Source organism: Leptodactylus fuscus, chromosome 3 (assembly GCF_031893055.1).
Source record: "Leptodactylus fuscus isolate aLepFus1 chromosome 3, aLepFus1.hap2, whole genome shotgun sequence".
Classification (NCBI taxonomy): domain Eukaryota; kingdom Metazoa; phylum Chordata; class Amphibia; order Anura; family Leptodactylidae; genus Leptodactylus; species Leptodactylus fuscus.
Window position 1 is genome coordinate 198,356,023 of NC_134267.1, and position 19,749 is coordinate 198,375,771.

A 19,749-nucleotide genomic window follows, 5' to 3' on the forward strand; every position below is an offset into this window, starting at 1 on the left:
AATCCTTTTTATTTGTTTTTATATTTTTTTACTTTTTTTTTTAAACCTTTTTTTGTGCATTTATTAGACCTCCTAGGGGTATTGACATGGGTGGGCGGTGTCGCGGATTGTCAGAGCGGTGGGGGTCGGCAAACATGGCTGCTCCGGAGCGTTAAAGAGAGCCTCCTGGAGTATCGTTAAGGTGAGGGGCAAAGTGGTAAAGTATATGTATATGTGATTGTGTGGGGTTAGGGGCGAGGCTGTAGAGGGTAATATGAATTTTGTGGCTTGCTATGGTCCAAAGTGTGTGAGATTGCAGAGATGGTGGTGTGAGTTTGGGTTTTGTGGGGGTCCTGGCACAAACGTATGTGCGCTATTGTGACGAAAAGTAGCCTATTGCGCAATCCAGTGTAGTGACTATGTTTGTGGAAAATTTCAGCCAAATCGGTCGAGCGGGTTTTGCGTGATTGACTAACAAACATCCGAACACACAAACCCACAAACATCCAAACTCACAAACTTTCACATTTATAATATTAATAGGATGTTGTACATACAGTAGTACATCACTGATAACATAGAGATAGACATATGAGATGACATCCCATACTGTAAGTATACCCTAAACTGAGATGTCTCCTGAATTCTAAATCTTCAGTTTCCTTGTAGATGAAAGGGTTACTTCTCCATGATTCAGACGGTCCATTAGATTTTGTGCCAGTAATTCATATTACTGGCAAAAATGAATGAGGCCATTCAACGCCACCTGAGAGGAAGCAGAGGTGGAGTGTAATATTGAGAAATATTATGCCATGAAATAACATCTGCAGACAGTGGCTTGTGTGTCCATATAAGCGGCATGGTAAGTGAAGAACACTCTCATTCTAGCCCCTAGAGACAGTGGAAGATGGCGTCTTACCTCTCTGCGGTTCTCTGCCTCAGTATGCTAGGTAAGCAAATATCAGGCAAAAATAATTTGATAAAGATAAGAGTTATCATGTTTAGAAATCTGAGGGCAAACTAATAATGGGAATGTCGAGGTTGTACTGAAATAAGCATATGGGTCTCATGAGGGTACCTGCTTAAAACCTAAATCTAAATGGCTCTAAAATAATTTTAACAAGTATAAACAGTAAACCTATGAATTTTGGCTGGCAACTCAATAAAAGGGATTCATATCTCAGATCTGAACATAGAAATCCTGTAACTGGTTATGTAATTGTAGCCAAAGAACTGCTGAGCAAGTATTTTTTAAAGAACATCAAATAACTTGTAGATGCCAAGTGCATATCACTTAAAGGGGATGTCCAGTTTCAACAAATAAATGCTGGTGTTTGTATAATAAAGTTGGAATTTTTTTTTTATACTTTCTGCATTTATTCCTCATGGTTTTCTAGATCTCTGCTTGTTGTCACTCATTCTGCTTATTAACAGAGGAAAAAAATCAGTCCGTGGTCATGTGATTTACAGTCCATGGTCATGTGACGGACACACAGGTGTACAGCTTGTTACCAGGCAGATGTCTAATTACTGTGCTGTGATTATAACGAGCTGTGCACCTGTGTGCTCATCACATGACCATGGACTAATTTATATCCACTGGACGTAAGCAGAAAGAATGAAGAGATCTGAGCAAGCAGAGATCTAGATAACTGTAATTGATAGAGAAAGTATATTGGAAAATTGTACAACTGTTTATTGTACAAACAATTAGATTTGTCTGTCAATATTGATCTGAAAGTGACCAACCCCTTTAAGGACACATTGCTGCATTATAGAGATATCATAGTGTTATTAAGATGGTGCTAGCTGACCAAGCTTGAACATTGAGTCTCGATGCTTTCTATGTCTTTCCTTCAACACAGGAACAGTAAAATTATGAATTAAGGAGCAGATAAAACTGTCCCCAGGACCATGCCTCCCTTCTATTGTAATGGGTGGAATGGTGGGAGGGTAAGCCTCTCTCAGTCTATCTTATTACCTTAGAGAGGGCAGGAAAGATCTGAAAGATTCACTTTAAATCCAGACAACTTAAAACTAGACCGGATGCAGTTAATGCTGTATGATACATCAGCTTGGTTTTGTTTCATTTTAAGCCCCTTCTTGGATGGAGACAAATTTTTTGTACAAAAATGTTGACGCATTGTGGCACAATTTAAGCTATGCCTCTTTTTCACAATCCACGCCCCTTTCTATAAGCCACACCTCTTTCTAGTAAGTACCAGCTTGAGGAAGAATTCTAGAGCATTTTAATTAGTAAATCTGCCCCATTATGTTCTCCTGCACTAAGATGGTGCATTGGTGGCCACAATGAGTACAAGAAGATTATCTCGTTGTATTTTGCTATAGAGCCAAATATTTATTGGATACATAAAGTACTGTTCCTTTGGGATGGGTATCCATGACAGAAAAGCATCCTGGGCATGTTTTTTTTCAGTGGCACTGCCCCTTTTTTCGTTCACTTGGTGTGAGAGATGGCACAGTTATAGGCCTTAAAAAAAAAAAGAATTAGGAAGAAATGAATGTTATTTTCCTGTTTCTCAGTCTTTTGCCTAGCCGTGCCTAAAACAAGAAATATTCGCTGGTGTCTGACATCAGAAAGTGACAACAAAAAGTGCAAGGATTTGGCCAGATCTTGTAAGAGCTCAGACATTCCCCTAATCTGTGTGAAGAGATCCAGCCTCGAAGAATGTTTCATTGCAATTAATGTAAGTTTTTTTTATCAATAGAATACAATAATATGTGTCCTCTAGGAGCTTAAATATGGAATTACACTAATCTTATTAATTTTAGAGATGAGCGAACACTAAAGTGTCCGAGGTTCGAAATCTGAATCGAACAGCCGCACACTGTTCGGCTGTTCAAACGGATTTCGAACCCCATTATAGTCTATGGGGGAAATGCTCGTTTCAGGGCTAGGCGACATTCGATAAAATTATACTTACCAGGGTCCCCGCGTCCTCTTCCGGGTGGAATTCACCTGCGCATGCGCATGCGGCTCTGCCCAGGCCTGACACCTGAGCAGAGCCGACTGCGCATGCGCATGTATGCGCGTGCATGCATGCGCATGCGCAGTCGGCTCTGCCTAGGCCGAATGCCTAGGCAGAGTGAATTCCACCCGGAAGAAGACGCGGGGACGCAGCGCGGAGAAGACTTCAGAAAGGTAAGAGAAGAACCAGTGTTGATTGGCAGAATGTATAGCATTCTGCCAATCAACGCTGGTTCTGCATCGGACATTAAACTTCGAACAGCTAGTAGTGTTCGATCGAGTACGAGTATTTCGAATACCGTAGTATTCGATCGAACACCTACTCAATCGAACACTACTCGCTCATCTCTAATTAATTTTGGGGGGCGGAAGTGTATGTTATTGCTTTTTTTGTTCGAAGGTGTATGTTATTGCTTTTTTGTTCGAAGGTGTATGTTATTGCTTTTTTGTTCGAAGGTGTATGTTATTGCTTTTTTGTTCGAAGGTGTATGTTATTACTTTTTTGGTCGAAGGTGTATGTTATTGCTTTTTTTTCTTTTTTTTCTTTAATCATTTAGAAGAAATTTTTATATTTTTTTATGTATAAAAAACAATGGAACACCTTCAATAAAAGCAGCTAGTGCAACTGTAACGACCTTTTGGGACAGGGGAGGGGGCAGAGTGCCAAATGACCCTAACTCATCCCATTAAATCCACATATGTGTTTAATGCATGACCACCCACCCACAAAGTCATGTGTCTGTCCTATACTGCAGTTGCTAAACACAGAGACAAGAAGAAAGCCAGATAGCCTGTTCATTGTATCTGTAGCTAGATATGTCACAAGAATCAGCTCGCCGATAAGTAGAGAGGTTGCATTTTATTCTTACACAAGTCAGCTGAAAAGGGCTTTAGGGGCTTTACCTCTCCTGCTTGGTATCTTGCAGAATGGAGATGCTGACGCCATTACTGTCGATAGTGGAAATGTCTATAAAGCTTCCTTGCACCCTTACAACCTGAAACCAATCCTGGCAGAAAGCTATGGCCCTCAAAAAGGTATACAGAAACTCCATTACAATGATTGTAATACATGAGACAAAAAAGAGTCTCCTTTTCACTAAAAATAGCACCATACTTGTCTATGGGTTGTATCTGGTAATAATACCGGATTTAACTAAGAACTTTGGACTTTTTGCAGAAACGTGCAACTATGCAGTGGCTGTAGTGAGAAGGTCAAGCACTTTCAAGTTCAGTGAGCTGAAGAACAAGAGATCTTGTCACACCGGTATAGGACACATGGCTGGATGGTACACACCACTAAGAATGCTTCATGAGAAGAAGCTATTGAACTGGACTATAGGTGAAACAGAAAGAGGTAAATATGGAATTTCCAAATAGAACAAGCTAGTAAAGTCCTCGCTAGGTTTCTACTTGCTCTTAATATTGTATTACTGACCTCTGACCTTTGGATTCCCTTGTGACTACTCTTTTAGATTACAATCTTGTACTGCTTTGTCTCTCTGGTTTTGACTCTTGGCTTGCTGACTCTTCTTCTGTGTTGTTTGCCTTGTCTTGTTCTGTGTTTGCACTTATTTTGAGTAGGGATTGCCGCCCAGTTGCCCCTGTTATTAGGACAGTTGTGACAATTAGGTAGGGACAGGGGCTGGGTCGAGATTAGGACTCATTGTCTCAGTCTTCCCCTTCTTCCATTGTTCCAGCAGCAGCACTAGGGAATTGCACAACTAGCAATTCCCTTACATAGGTATAATTGAAGCAGAAAGTCCGCAGAGGAAATTTCGATGGACCTTCTGTGAAAAACCAGAATTAGTTTCCCCCGCATTTTGCTCTGCAGCCCTTTTTTACTGCAGCCCACTACATGAGGCATTAGCCTTGATAGCATTTTTTGTTGGTGACAAATAAGATAGGCTGTCAATTTTAGATCAGTGGGGAAATGACACTCTTGTTGGCTGGGGTGTAGAAAGTCGACTCCCATCCCTCTAAAATTGATGGTCTATCTTAATTCAAAGAAAAGAAAAGAAACTACTGGGTGAAGATTTTTCTTTTTCAATATTTCTTAACTTTCAAATCAAGAACACAGAATAATTTTTTGTTTTTATGAAATTCCTCATATTTTATTTAGCGGTCTCAAAGTACTTTTCAGCAAGTTGCGTCCCAGGAGCCACTGAACCAAACCTGTGTAAGCAATGTGCAGGACGGGGAAGTAAAAAGTGCAAGCTCAGCAACGATGAACCATACTTCAGCTCTGATGGAGCATTCAAGTACGTACCACACTGCCCCAGGTGGCAGAAAGCATCTGCTCAGAGATTTATACTGTACCTGATATTTATATTGCTACACATGAACTACGGTATATATTATATGGCTATATAATGTGTATAATGTATATATATATTTGAATTCAGAGAATTAGTCATTTTTACTTTGTACTCTTGCACAGATGTCTGAGAGATAACAAGGGTGATGTAGCTTTCGTGTCACACACGGCTGTACCAGGTAACCAAGATATATATATGTTTTTACAAACTTGTTTTAGCTCTCTTTGATAGGATGAAACCTGCCTTTCTAGTGCTCTCGATTTTTTGCAGTAAATTTAATGCTATCAAACTGCAATTAGCTGACCTGATTATCAAGATTGCAGAAAAGATAAACAGCTGTGAAAGTAAAACAGAGAACTCAGCCCCCCTCCCCTCCAGAGGGCAGTGAATCATGTCATCCATGCTAAAAACTTAGATAAGGAGATAGAACAGGCCTTGACAACAATGTGTAAACAACAGGAGGAATAATTTCACTAAGCAGGCAAACAAAGTAGTATTGCTAAAGCAATGTATTTAGGAAAACTCTTGAATTTACATAAGCTACCAGTACATGTATGATATTTGAGATGGGAATACCCCTTTAATATATTAACTTGAATAACATATATTTGGAAATTATGCCCTGTAAACCGATGTCTTTCAGCTGAACTTCGTAAAAACTTTCAACTACTCTGTCCTGACAATACGAGAAGACCAATAGACCAATACCAACAGTGTAATTTAGCACAAATTCCAGTTAGTGCTGTGGTGACCAGGAGTGCTGGAGACAAGACTGAGGATATTGTGACCTTTTTCCAAAATGTTCAGGTAAAAAGGTGAAACAGATCTTAAGGTAATAATGGGAGAGAAACAAATTCCGTTCCATGCATCTGAATGGGGTTGTTTCTGCAGCATATACATAGAGTTCTGAAAGTCCTATTCAGATTAAAGGGAGACAAAAATATCTGCAACAGAGTTCTGCTTTTATTATACAGCGTATACATACCAAATTTTACGGAAGTGTGATGTCCTTATAAATCACAGACCGCATTCGCACCCATTGATTTTATTGATAGCAGGAACTCCATTAAAGTCTGTGGGTTCATGAAAATCGTAGCCAGCATACAGATGCCATGCATGTGCTGAATAAGGAAGGGAACAAGCACCTTGAGAATAAGTAGCTGAGTGGGCACTTAACGTTCGAGCAAAGTATTCCTCAGGAATACTCAATATTTTATCTCCTGCCAGGATTTTTTGGGCTAAAAATATTGATGATCTACTCTAAGGATCAATAATCATTATCAGATCTGTTGGGGTCTGACACCTGTTTTTAGTAGGTACACAGAGAACAAAGTAGGAAACAGACCGCTCTATTCTGTGTAGTGGTTGAACCAAGTAACTGAGCTACTCAAGAAGGATCTGATTTGCAGTACCTGGTTTGGCAACTACACAGAGAACAGAGCTGTCTGCTTCCGTCTCCATCCGCTATGTATAAGCTCCTGAAACAGTTCATCCATGGGAGGTCTGAGTGTTGGACCATCACTGATCTTTAGGATTGGTCATCAATATTTTTAGCTCAAAAAATATTTTATATATATATATATATATATATATATATATATATCAGAAACCATGACTTGAAAATTTCACCTGATGAAATATACTTTTATTTTACTTAATTTTAATGTTTTATAAAATATAGAAAAAAGAATGCAAAATATCCAGGTATGGGAAGAATGTACTTCTGAGGAACTCAGCAGCCACTCTGTTGTCTCTACCATCTTCAATGGATGCCTTCTTGTACCTAGGAGCAAGTCACTTCAACTCTCTCCAGGCAATGCATGGTAAGAGACACAGAGAATAGTTTATAATGGGGATGAGTGTTTGTCCTCGGCACTAAATGCCTTAACACATTGAATCTATATAATGGAAGATTATTGAGTCACATTTGGACATATCAATTTTTCTTCATTCACTACATTTTCAGTGTCAAATCCTCCTTCCAAGGAGACTGTACGTTGGTGCACCCAGAGCAAACAGGAGAAGGTCAAGTGTGATGACTGGACACCTGCAAGCAGTGGGGCCATTGAGTGCACTCAGGCATCTTCTGCAGAAGAGTGTATTCTACAAGTCTTGGTAAGGGGCACGTGAAAACTATTAAAACTCTAGTAAAAGCTGAGTATATTATATTTAAAGGGACTCTATCATTGAGAAAAGTCATTTTTAGCTAAGCACATACTTGCATAGCCTTTAGAAAGGATATTCCACACATACCTTTTGTATGTAAATCGCCTCAGTAGTTTTTGAATTAGTCCGTTTTTATTCATACGCTAATTAGCCTCCTCTGTGCACCGGAAGTGTCTATATGCACCCTCTGCTATTCTCTATGTGTATGAGAGCAGGGAGAGGAGTCATCAGCACAGCAGCCTCTCTGCTCTCACACACACACAGAATAGCAGAGGCTGCACGATGAGACTTCCAGGGTGCATGGTGGAGGCTAATTAGCATATGCATAAAAACTGACTTATTCAAAAACTACTGAGGCAATTTACATACAAAAGGTAGGTGTGAAATAGCCTTTCTAAAGGCTATGCAAGTATGTGCTTGGCTAAAATTGACTTTTGCCAATGATAGAGCCCCTTTAAGGAATCACAATTAACCCAACGCCATCATATCATTCATTTTTTAATGTAAGGATATAAAATTAGAAATGCATTAGTGTAAAAGATTATAGACACCATCACGGCATAATGCATGCCATGTTCATTGAAGATATCATTGGTTTTCACAAAGTTTTTCCAAACTTCAATAAAAATTGTGATTGTTGTTTCTTCTTAAATCAGTGAACAGGCAAAACAATGCACATCAGTTTCCTGTAGTAATAATAATGGCAGTATACAAAGTACTTGAAGGGGTTGGACTGAAGGCAGAATGGGGGACACAATTCCCCTTCAGCCGAAAGATCATGGCTAAGAGAAGAATGGATGTAGCATTGCTTGAGCATTTCTCCTGCTGCCCTATTCATAGTGTGCTGCACTGACACTGTTGTCAGCTGTTTCTATAGACCAGGGGTAGGGAACCTTTGGCTCTCCAGCTGCTGTGAAACTACAACTCCCAACATGCTCCATTCACTTCCATGGGAGTTCCAAGAACAGCAGAGCAAGTATGCATGCTGGGAGTTGTAGTTTTGCAACAGCTGGAGAGCCGTACATTCCCTACCCCTGCTATAGACCTTTGAAAGGTGTTTTCTTGGACTTATATATTGATGGCCTATCAATTAGTCATTAATATATAGAGGGTGGGGGTCCAAATCAGCTGGTTGAAGAGGTTACAACCTTCAGGTGAGCGCTGTCACCACTTCATTGAGTACTGTGCATGTTGCCAAGCTGTACTTGGTATTGCCACCAAGCTAAATCCACTTTTGATCATGTGACCATTGTTGTCAGTGGTCCTGGGTGTCAGAACCCCACCAGTCACATATTGATGACCTATCCTAAGAATAGGTCATCAATATATGAGTCCCAACTAAGTACAATGCTAGCTTTGGTCTGTCAATTATGGGGAACAGTGTACCATGGTGGTCCATTCAGTTCAGGTCCCAGAAGGTGGACCCCTTCCAATCTAGCAAGTTTTCCATATGAAGTGGATAGGTGATAAATCCTTCTCATTGAAAAACCTTTATCAATTATAAGCAGAATTGCTCTTGTTTTACGTTAAAAAGAAAATAACTAAAATAAGCCTCCTCCGACTGTTGATCCCATTCCTTTGTAGAAAGGTGATGCTGATGCAGTAACACTGGACGGAGGCTACTTGTACACAGCAGGGCAATGCGGTCTTGTTCCTGTAATGGGAGAGTACTACAACCAAGGTAAGGACATTCACTTTGTAGAAGGCAACATGCCACATGAGAGTCGCAATCCACATAAGTCAGGGGTGGATTCAGAATCTCAATATAAGGGGATTTAAACTTTCTTGGACTTTACACTTTACACTAATACACATAAAATATGGGAAGAATATGCAAATCTAACTTCCATGATGTAATTAGGATGTCAGTGCCTCAAGTATGTACACCAATAGAGGGCGCTGACTGAGAATGTGCAAGTCTATCTTCCATGATGTAATTAGGAAGACAGAGTCTCAGTCAAACAAACCTATAGAGGGCGCTCCCTTTAACATCATGCCGACCTTCTCAGAGGCCTTTGTTTGCAATGATGTTGGGATTATACCAGATACAGTCTTCTCAGCCAAGGACAGCTGTTTCGATGTATTTGCATCTCATCAGCTTGGCGCAGAGACGACTGATCTGGCAGAGGTGAGAGGCTTAGACAGGGTTGAGGGGATATCGTCACTCCATAAGGAGAGAACCACCATTAAGGTGTCGGCATGATGTTAAAGGGAGCGCCCTCTAGAGGTTTGTTTGACTGAGCCTCTGTCTTTCTAATTACATCATGGAAGATAGACTTGCACTTTCTCAGTGAGCGCCCTCTATTGGTGTGCATACTTGAGGCACTGACATCCTAATTACATCATGGAAGTCAGATTTGCATATCCTTCCCATGTTCCTTTGTACAGTGGAGCGCTCATGGCTTAATAAGACTCCACACACCTTAATGGTGGTCTCTCCCTATGGAGTGACAATATCCCCTTAACACATAAAATAGTCATTGTGCATAGCAAACTGTTATAGAACAAGCCTTAGTGGCTATACATAGTATGGGATCAGTCATAGCACATACCTCCAGTAATAGTGCGAGCCATCGTACATAGCTATTACAGTCATACCTGTAGTATCAATCACACCAGGCCATATAAATAGTATACTGTCCAAAGAAATGTACCGCACAATGTACATAAGATAAATAATGTGTACAATGACCAGTAAATACCATACAATAACTAAACAGACCGTGCATATAGTGGTTAATAGCGCTATATAATGCATGTTGTCCCATGACATAATCACACACAGTGGTCCCAACCACAATCTTATATTTAATGGTCTAAGACGAGCAGTACCCGCATGTACTGATAGGGAATTTATTATGAGCCCTACTAGGGACGGTGATGACAATATCTCTGTAACAAGGTGCAGAATATGATGGCGCTCTATAAGAAACCTAAATAAATAAACAGATCATAATAAAATATCTTCCTCTATTTTACAGATGATTTGAAGCCATGCAGTACAAGTGGATCAAAAACACAAGGTAAGGGGGCCAAATGGTGGCTCAGTGGTTAGCACTGCAGCCTTGCAGCGCTGGAGCCCTGGTGTTCAAATCCCACCAAGGGCAAAAAAAAAAAAACACCTGCAAGGAGTTTGTATGTTCTCCCTGTGTTCGCATGGATTTCCATCCCATATTCCAAAGATGTACTGATAGGGAAAAAAATGTGCATTGTGAGCTCTATGTGGGGCTCACAATCTACAAAAAATAAAAACACAATGTATTGTCCTAATTTAGGCTACGAGGTGATTTTACCTATGCAACATCTCAATGTCCAGCTGTAACATCACAAGTAATGGTTATGAATGTGGTCACATTACTACATACAACAAAACGCAACAACAACACAACAGTCTAGAAAAGAAGCAATCCTGCTGTAGGCTTGGTCGCACATCACATGTAACTTAGCCAGCCTAGACTGCTGTATAATCCTTGTGCAAGTGCAGCTCACTTACTTGGGATATCCAGTAGGTGGATAATAGTTGTAAATGGGGCTCATCTCCTGGATGTTTCAATGTTGGCATAAATTAATAGTAAAAGTAAATATAAGAAACTTTGTAATATGATTTATTAGAGAGAAATCCTTCTTTCTCCACTTATCAGCCCCCTCCGTTCCTTAGCAAAGTAAAATTTCTCACACCAATGAAGTTCGGGGTCTAGAGATGAGCGAGTAGTATTCGATCAAATACCTCCCCTGCATAGTTATTGTTGTAATCAGTCGACCACCACGCGGTAAACGCAGTAAAAATTTGATGCCCCTCCCACCTTCCCTGGCGCTTTTTTACACCAATATCTATGCAGGAGAGGTATTCGATCGAATACTACTCGCTCATCTCTATTCAGTACTGTTGAAAAAAGGTTTAAAAACTTAATTTTACCTACCATGGAACAGCTGTATTTTCCTCTTCCCCTTTCTATAAACTGCTGGCTGCTGAAGATGCACTTAGCAGGTGGAGACAGAAAAGAGACCAATAAGTGGAGAAAGAAGCATTTTTCTCTAATATGATATATAAAAGCCCAGTATGAAGATGCACACATTTTTCATTCTCCATTGTGGACAGTGTAAATCATATTCTTATATGTTATCTCCACATAGGCACATACTATGCTGTTGCTGTTGTGAAGAAAAGTAGCAAAGACATCTCGTGGAACAACCTTAAAGGCAAGATGTCATGCCACACGGCTGTAGGACGCACTGCTGGATGGAATATTCCTGTTGGTCTTATAAATAAGAATAACAATAATTGTGACATTGGTGAGTTTTGAAACAATGGGACACCTATAGAAAGAAGTAGTATTGAGACTAAGAACTGTCCATGACATAAGGGTTGATCCAAATGCTATGATTTACATGAGAGTCTGCCCAGCTACCTGCGTGATGTGATCCATCAAAACAGTGGACACCACAGCAAAATCTCAAAGACCCTATTCTAAGGCACAACACCGATGTGATGAGAATTTAAATGGGTTTTTTGCAGAATAAGTGTCCTATCTTTGTGATAGGTCGTCAATATCATATCAACTGGGGGATCCATCTCCTGGCACCCCAACATTCAACTACCAGTTGTGCCTGATGTCGCAGCTCAGTCCCATTCAATTGACCATGGACACAATATCACAGTCACTAAAGTCGTGCCACTGCGCAATGGCTCCTGCTGCATTCAACTCATTCAGAACACGTTCTGTTACAGTACATTATTTCTAATAATCATATACACTATAAGTAACTACGGAACACTAATACACATTTCATTAGACCTATACTTTCCAGAAAAACCCCAAGCACTATAGTGAAGTCACACTGATAAGCAATCCTACAAATGTCACTCAGATACACCAAAGTCTCAAAAATGGGGGGGGGGGGGACTCACATTGGGTTTTAGGTTGGAAGTTGCAGCTAACATTTTGGGTTGGTAACTCTTGCCATTGTGTCTATAGACTTTGTATTTTCTTCTATTGATGGCTTTTGCCTGTTTTTTTATTTCCCAACTCTTGTGTGACTTTATATTTTGGCTAGCTGCGCCTTCCTCCTTTCTTTTAATATGTTTGATAACTCTGAGCTCCATTTCATCTTTAAATAATGTTTTGTTATAAATTATTAATCTTTAAAACTTTGGGTTATTTCACTTGGTGAAATTTGTAGGATTGCCTACCGAAGATATGGTTACTGATAGCACGTCATGTTTTGCACTCTATACATATATATTCAATGATTCGTGCATGGGCTCTATCTCTTAGGCCCGGTTCACACCTGCATTCCGTACTCCGTTCGGGGACTCCCTGAACGAAATACCAAACACATTAAAAAGCGGTGAGCTAAGAAACCGCATGGACCCCGTAGAATTTAATGGGGTCTGTGTGTTTCTGTGCGGTGTCCGCACAAATCATGCAGAGAGAAAAGTACTTTTCTCTCCGAATGATTTGTGTGGAAACCGCACGGATCCCATTATAGTGTATTTTGATGGGGTTTTTTTAGCTCACCGCTTTATAATACATTCAGTATTCTGTTCGGGGGGTCCCCAAGCGGACTTCCCAAACAGAATACGAAATGCAGAAGTGAACCAGGCCTTAAAGATCAGAAAGAAGGACCTTCTGTTAAATGTCAGATAGCAACAGTACTTCCTATTCTAGTAAGTGAATAACTAATAAATCTAAAGTGTAAACAGCAACTTGAGCAGGAGTATATAAAGTGCTACTTAATGTACAGCCAAGTGATACAAGTGGGATACAAGTGTATTTCCTAAATATTCTATTTGTGCCATTCACCATAGGGTGGTGGATATAGGGCATGGATACAATTAAAAAGTAGAGATTAGCACCCTTACACCCCAGGGAGCCAGCCCAGAGACTCAGCCCGAAATTTACCTCTGCCGCTGATAGTACTCAATGTGCTCTGTGTTTTCGGCAGGTTCCTATTTCAGTAAAAGTTGTGCTCCTGGTTCTGACATCAATTCTACGTTCTGTCAGTTATGTATCGGTGACCCACAAAAACCGCTGACGGATTCAAAGTGCTCTCCCAGTGATGCAGAAGCCTACTATGGGTATTCTGGAGCCTTCAGGTAATCTAATATCTCTTTCAGATTTATTAAAATAAATATATGTTAACCTCTGTTCACATCTGCATTGGAGACTTTGTTTCCAGAATAAGTCATATTTACTGTAACGAATGACACTTGTTACCCTAGCTTTCTACCCATTGGCAGCCAATTTTTAGTACAATTTTAAAAATGGTGGCCATATTAGTTCTATACAATATGAGAACTGGTAAATGTGTGGATTTCTTGAAAATCTGTACATGTGTAACTTGTAGTACTAATGTATGGTGGATAGGGGCCCTCCATTAATATATTGGTGATTAAGAATAAACTTTCTTTATCTTTAGGTGTCTTGTTGAAAGAGGAGATGTGGCTTTTGTGAAGCACACAACTGTATTTGAGAATACAGATGGTAAGAAGTGCACACAGTTCTATAGTATACTAGAAACTTATACAATATGCATTCCTCCCCTAATAGATAACACATCTACGTTCTTGAGTTATTTAGGGGTTTCCTGAGCAAAGCTGATAAATACTAATATGGCTACTGGCTTCTTTATAGCCCGAAACAGCAAATCTGCCTAAATATACTTTTGAAGAAGGACAGATTTTCCATGGTTCCTGTAATTGTGGTTGTCACCCGGCACGCTCAGAAACTGAAATCATTAAAGAGGACCTATCACCATTCCCGAGCAAGCAGCGCAGTTACTTCTGGTGCCTCACATGCTATTTAGGCTCTGTATTGTCAAGTGGGTGGTGTCAGACAGGAGCAGGCAAAGGGGTGTGACTCTGAGCTCTGACAATATCCACCTCTGATTGGAGCCCACACCCCCTTTCCTGTTCCTGCTTACTTGTCAGTACTATGCTGGAAACAGTGGAGCTAAGGTTCTAAGAACTGGGGTTAGTAGAGGTGGTGAAAGGTTCCTTTGCCCCCCACAGTTTACAAAAAAATACAGGGATTACAACATTTACACGTTACTTAAAGGGATTCTATCATTAAAATCACATTTTTTTGTTGATCACACGTAGGAATAATCTTAAGAAAGGCTATTCTTCTCCTACCTTTAGATGTCTTCTCCGCGCCGCCGTTTGGTAGAAATCCCGGTTTTCGTCTGTATGCAAATTAGTTCTCTCATAGCTGTGAAACCGGCCATTTTCTTGTGGTCTGTGGCATGCGCAGTCGGCTCTGCCAGAGGACTAGAAGTTTGAACCCAGCTCCGGAAGAAGACGCGCAGAGAGGCCATTCCTGAAGAAGATGGAGGTGGCGCTGGAGATTTCTCTCGCAGCACTGGCGACGCCCCCAGTGCTGTTTGAACTCTGAGGTCCACCCCCAGTGCTGCGAGAGAACTCATTTGCATACAGACGAAAACTGGGATTTATATCAAACGGTGGCGCGGAGAAGACATCTAAAGGTAGGAGAAGAATAGCCTTTCTTAAGACTATTCCTACGTGTGATCGACAAAAAATGTGATTTTAATGATAGAATCCCTTTAATTTTGTTGGACCTTTTAACAAAAATGGATTGGCCAAAGGAGATAACAAGTTTAAGAAGCAGCTGAATGGACTTATGAACCTGAAAGAGGTAAAAAAAAAAAAAATGTTGTATTTACAGATATTTTATGTTGATGTATGCTCTTAAGGTAAATTCAGGGTTACTGGTCCAAGTTAAAGTTCCTTAATTCTTTATTGGTGGATTTTGTTTAGGTAAAAACCCTGCAGAATGGGCAAAGAAATTGAAGTCAAATGACTTTGAGTTGTTATGCCTTGATGGTTCTCGTGTATCTGTCAGTGACTACAAAACTTGCAACCTGGCAGAGGTGCCTGCCCATGCCGTGGTTACCCGACCAGAGAAGAGGAATAGTTTGGTAAAGATGCTCAGTAAACAGCAGGTATGGGATTTAGATATTCTCTTAAACTGGTGTCCCCATCTCAAGGATTCTATTTATATTGCTAATTTATGTAAATTTAATTTTTTTCTAAATACATAGCTTTAGTAATGCAGCTTTGTTTGACCCTCTATGTTACATCCCTCATCATTGTTTACACATTGTCATTAAACCTGTGTAATGTAATTTACATTTTACATATTTGATCTGCATTTATATTAGATATCTAATAATCATAATAAATAATCTCTCATGGTAAAGAAAATACCTTTATCTACTGATACTTCATAGTGTCCTGTCCACCAAACAGTCAAAGCCATCCCACCAGCTTGCTGAAGACTACAGGAAGTGAGAAGAAGAAACAGCAGGCAAAGTGCTGATGAAAAAACCCTTTAAGTTGTCTTCCAGTGTTCTTACATCATTGACTCCTACCATTCAATAAAAACTGAACTATTATTACACAACTAGACTAGATGGAGTCCGAGTACCGATACCTCAACTGATCAGAAAATTGAAGGCACTTGTGAAAAGCTGCAGCCTCATATTTGTTTTCTAGACACAGTTCTGAACATTTTGTAGTGGTAGTGCCTTGTACTGTACCTCTGTACAGCTCAGTTTCATTCATTTGAATGAAAGGCACAGCCACTTCAAAAGGCATGAGGCTGTGTCTGCTAACCATGTAAGAGGACAGAGAGCCTTGGCCCCTCCAATCAGCTGATCATGGAGGGTGTAGGGGACCACTACCAATCTGATATTGATAGTATATCACAATTATAGCTCATCATAGTAACTCCTTAAAATATTTTTTTTTTTAAATGTCCACATTTGTAGTCACTATTTGGTCGGAATGGAATCCAGAAACAAAAATTTCAGTTATTTGGCTCCAACGAAGGCAAAGATCTTCTCTTCAAAGATTCCACGCAGTGTCTGCTTGAGATTGATCAGAAAATTACTATGGAAAATTTTCTAGGAAAGACCTACTACTCGGCAGTGTCTACCCTTAACAAGTGCTCAATGACATCAGGTATGTAACATCAATATCCAATATGGTATTCTATGTACAAATCAGATCAACAACAGAGAAGATTCAGAACACCACTGTGGGTTTCCAGAAGAAAAAAAAAATCAACCACATGTGCTAAATAAACACATAGATTTAAAAAGGACCTTTCACCACCTTCACCATCATGAGCTCTTTTCATCATCCAATAGTTGCTACTTTGATTCTAGTTAGAATATTTTCTCTAGCCCTCACTCTTCCCAAGCAATCAATGCAGTTCTAAGTAGAGGCAGACCGTGTCGGAGCTCAAGATCACGGCCCATGAAGTATACCTGCTCCTACCTGGCACCACCTAGAATAATGCACACAGGGAAGTCACAGTAGTGGAATGACGCACGCAGGGAAGTCAAAGTACAAGGATAATGGACATAGTTATGTCACAGTAGAGGGATGATGCACATATTGATGTCAGGGATAATGCACACAGTGATATCACACTACAGAGATAATGGCCACAGTGATGTCACAGTACAGAGATAATGCTCACAGTGATATCACACTACAGATAATACACACACTGATGCCACATTGCAGAGATAATGCTCAAAGTGATTTCACACTACAGGGATAATTCACACAGTAATGTCACAGTACAGAGTTAATGTCCACTATGACATCATAGCACAGGGTTAATGCACTAACAAAAATACCACAGTGTACACTGTGACACCACAGCATATGAAGAAAGTAATCCTAATGATGTCACAAGCAGGCATTATGTTGTCAGTACAGTAAAGGAAGAGCACTCAGTTTTCCGTATCTCATTCCATCTTCCATAACCATTGTTGTTGGGCTCCATAACAGCTGCTATGTCTTCTACGCTGGTAGTTACACCCATGTGTGTTTCCTAAGTGTAACAAGGTACAGCTACAAAACTGTAATGGACTGTAATCCATACTTGCCAGCTTGTCTTAGTAAATGAGATAATATAGTGACAGATGTGCTGTACCGTAGCTGGAGGTGCCCAGGATCACTGACATACTGTAGTCTATGCAAACCATACAATAATGGCAATCTGCTATTCAAGCTGGTCAGCTATGGCTGTAGTAACTCCTGGGAGTCATGAGATCTCTGTTTGAAGACCAATCCAGGTAGTCACTCATATATCATATCCTTCCTTCCACAGAACTGCTGTCCGCCTGCAAGTTCCACAGCTGTTAAGCAGGTCTGGTGGTGAAGAATTATCGACGCTAGGACACTGAGCTTCATCTTCATGTCCTCCATCATGTCCTGGTCCAATATTCATTTGTCTACGAAATGCCTTTTTTCAATAAATTTTATAAATGTGAATAGTTTTACCTCCACTGTTGTCACTTATTAATTAATGAATATCATAACATCTACAGTAAACCTGGCTTACAACATTAAATTAAATGGATTAGCCAGGAATTGCAAATATCTGATCAATGTCAGGTAAGTGATGACCCGATACCCAGGAATCCTACAGTTCAGCTGTTTGAAAAGACCACAACATTCAGGTGAGAGCTGCGGCCTCTTCACTGAATACCAAAGCATGGCTCCATAAACTGCACAGTGACTGTGCTTGGTTCCAGCATCTCAGCCACAATCACTTGAATGGGACTGAGCTGCAAACATGCCTTGTGACAGATAAACAGAGTAGAATCGACATCCTCTCTTGCACTGTTGCCAATTTGAGCAGGTGATCTGCGGGGGACCAAGATCCCCACTAATAAGATATTCATTATCCATCCTAAGGATACGACATCAGTATGTAAGTGCTGAAAAACCCTGCCAGGCTAAGGTCCCCATTGCAAAAACGCAGCTTTTTTTGTTGCAGATTTTGCTTTGTTTTTTTTGTTTTTTTTACCAAAGCCAAGAATGGCTACAGAAGGAAAGGGAATATATAGGAATATCTTATAGTTCTCCCTTCTGCTCAATCTACTCCTAGCTTTGGCTCAAAAAACGCAACAAAATCTGCAACAAAAAAAGCAGCAGATTCTGGGCAGATAATGGTCAGGCAGTTGTACTTCAATCTTCTGATTCTCCCCAGTCTTTAGCATGGCTTCTGCCTGCTGATACATTTCGGAGGCTAGATTGTGAAAGTTGGTTTCTTGCAGCATGATAACATATATACAGTAACTACCTTAATAATATCAAACGATTTATAGGGGCATAATAAATAATCCTTAAAATTTAATAATGATGCTAAATCTTTCTTGCATGCACTAGAGACCTATGTGTATTGTCAGTTGTTGGCATACTAAAACTCAAAATGTATGCAATGCCCTGCAATCCATGAAATCCAGGTAACCTCAGGTGTAAAACAGTCAATAAAAAATGGACATTTCACAAACGATCATGTGAATGTAGGCTTAGGCTTTAGTGCAAAACCGCTCTCTGAAGGCAGTTTTTGAAATATCTGTCACATGAGTGTTTGTTGGAGACATTGATGTGTCTATTCACATGTCTGTTTTTCACAGCTGTCAAAAAATTGATATTCTCTATAGTTTTGGTGTCAGACCCCTACTGATACTGATGACCTATAAGGATAGACTTATTTAACACAAAATGAGAAGACACCAAATATAAAACCTTTAATAAAATGAAATAAAACATATGCAGTGTACTGTATGGCCACACACAGTGTCTTAAAAGCATCAAAAAAGCCAAAGTGAAGATATTTTATTTTTTACAAAATGTATAAAATTAAAGGGATTGTACCATTAAAACCCCCCTTTTTTTTGTGGATAAGACGTTGGAATAGCCTTTAGAAGACATTGAAGATGACGTGGCGGATGAAGAAGTAGGCGGCGCTTGGAGACACTTCTCTGGCAGCGGTAGGGAGGCCCCCATCGTTTTTTGAGCGCTGGGGACCGCCCCCATCGCTGCCAGAGAAGTGTCTCCAAGCGCCACCTCCTCCTTCGTCCACAGCGTCATCTTCAATGTCTTCTTCCAGTGCAGGCTTGTAACTTCTAGGCCTCGGGCAGAGCAGACTGTACAGGCCATGGGAAAATGGCCGCTTGCACAGTATTGTTAGCGGCCATTTTACCATGGCCTGTGCGCCTGCGCAGTCTTCTCTGCTCTGCTAGAAGTTACAAGCCTGCGCAGGAAGAAGACATTGAAGATGACGCTGCGGACAAAGAAGGAGGTGGCGCTGGAGACACTTCTCTAACAGCGGTGGGGACGGCCCCATCGCTGTTTGAGTGCCGGGGCCCGTGTCCCATCGCTGCAAGAGAACTCATTTGAATACTGGTAAAAACCGGTATTTCTAAGGAACGGCGCAGCAGAGACCACATCTACAGGTAAGAGACGAATAGCCT

General features: G+C 40.4%; 1 protein-coding gene across 1 annotated transcript; it reads left to right on the forward strand.

Moving 5' to 3' along the window:
* The first annotated feature begins 838 nt into the window (after positions 1-838).
* Positions 839-17,688, forward strand: LOC142196802 (serotransferrin-B-like). Its single transcript, XM_075266781.1, has 17 exons — positions 839-929; positions 2,524-2,687; positions 3,895-4,003; positions 4,146-4,322; positions 5,088-5,226; positions 5,406-5,461; positions 5,927-6,090; positions 6,965-7,106; positions 7,250-7,398; positions 9,034-9,130; positions 10,431-10,472; positions 11,584-11,742; positions 13,396-13,546; positions 13,870-13,934; positions 15,227-15,411; positions 16,240-16,432; positions 17,595-17,688. The coding sequence occupies exons 1-17, from the start codon at positions 887-889 to the stop codon at positions 17,627-17,629; spliced, it is 2,070 nt and encodes a 689-aa protein (XP_075122882.1). The 5' UTR covers positions 839-886; the 3' UTR covers positions 17,630-17,688.
* Positions 17,689-19,749: the final 2,061 nt, after the last annotated feature.

Excerpts from the sequence above, each read along its gene's own strand:
- LOC142196802 (XM_075266781.1), top strand. The coding sequence starts at position 887 with ATGGCGTCTTACCTCTCTGCGGTTCTCTGCCTCAGTATGCTAG. Across the intron at positions 4,004-4,145 it reads AAGCTATGGCCCTCAAAAAG|AAACGTGCAACTATGCAGTG; the intron begins GTATACAGAAAC and ends GACTTTTTGCAG. Across the intron at positions 7,399-9,033 it reads AGTGTATTCTACAAGTCTTG|AAAGGTGATGCTGATGCAGT; the intron begins GTAAGGGGCACG and ends ATTCCTTTGTAG.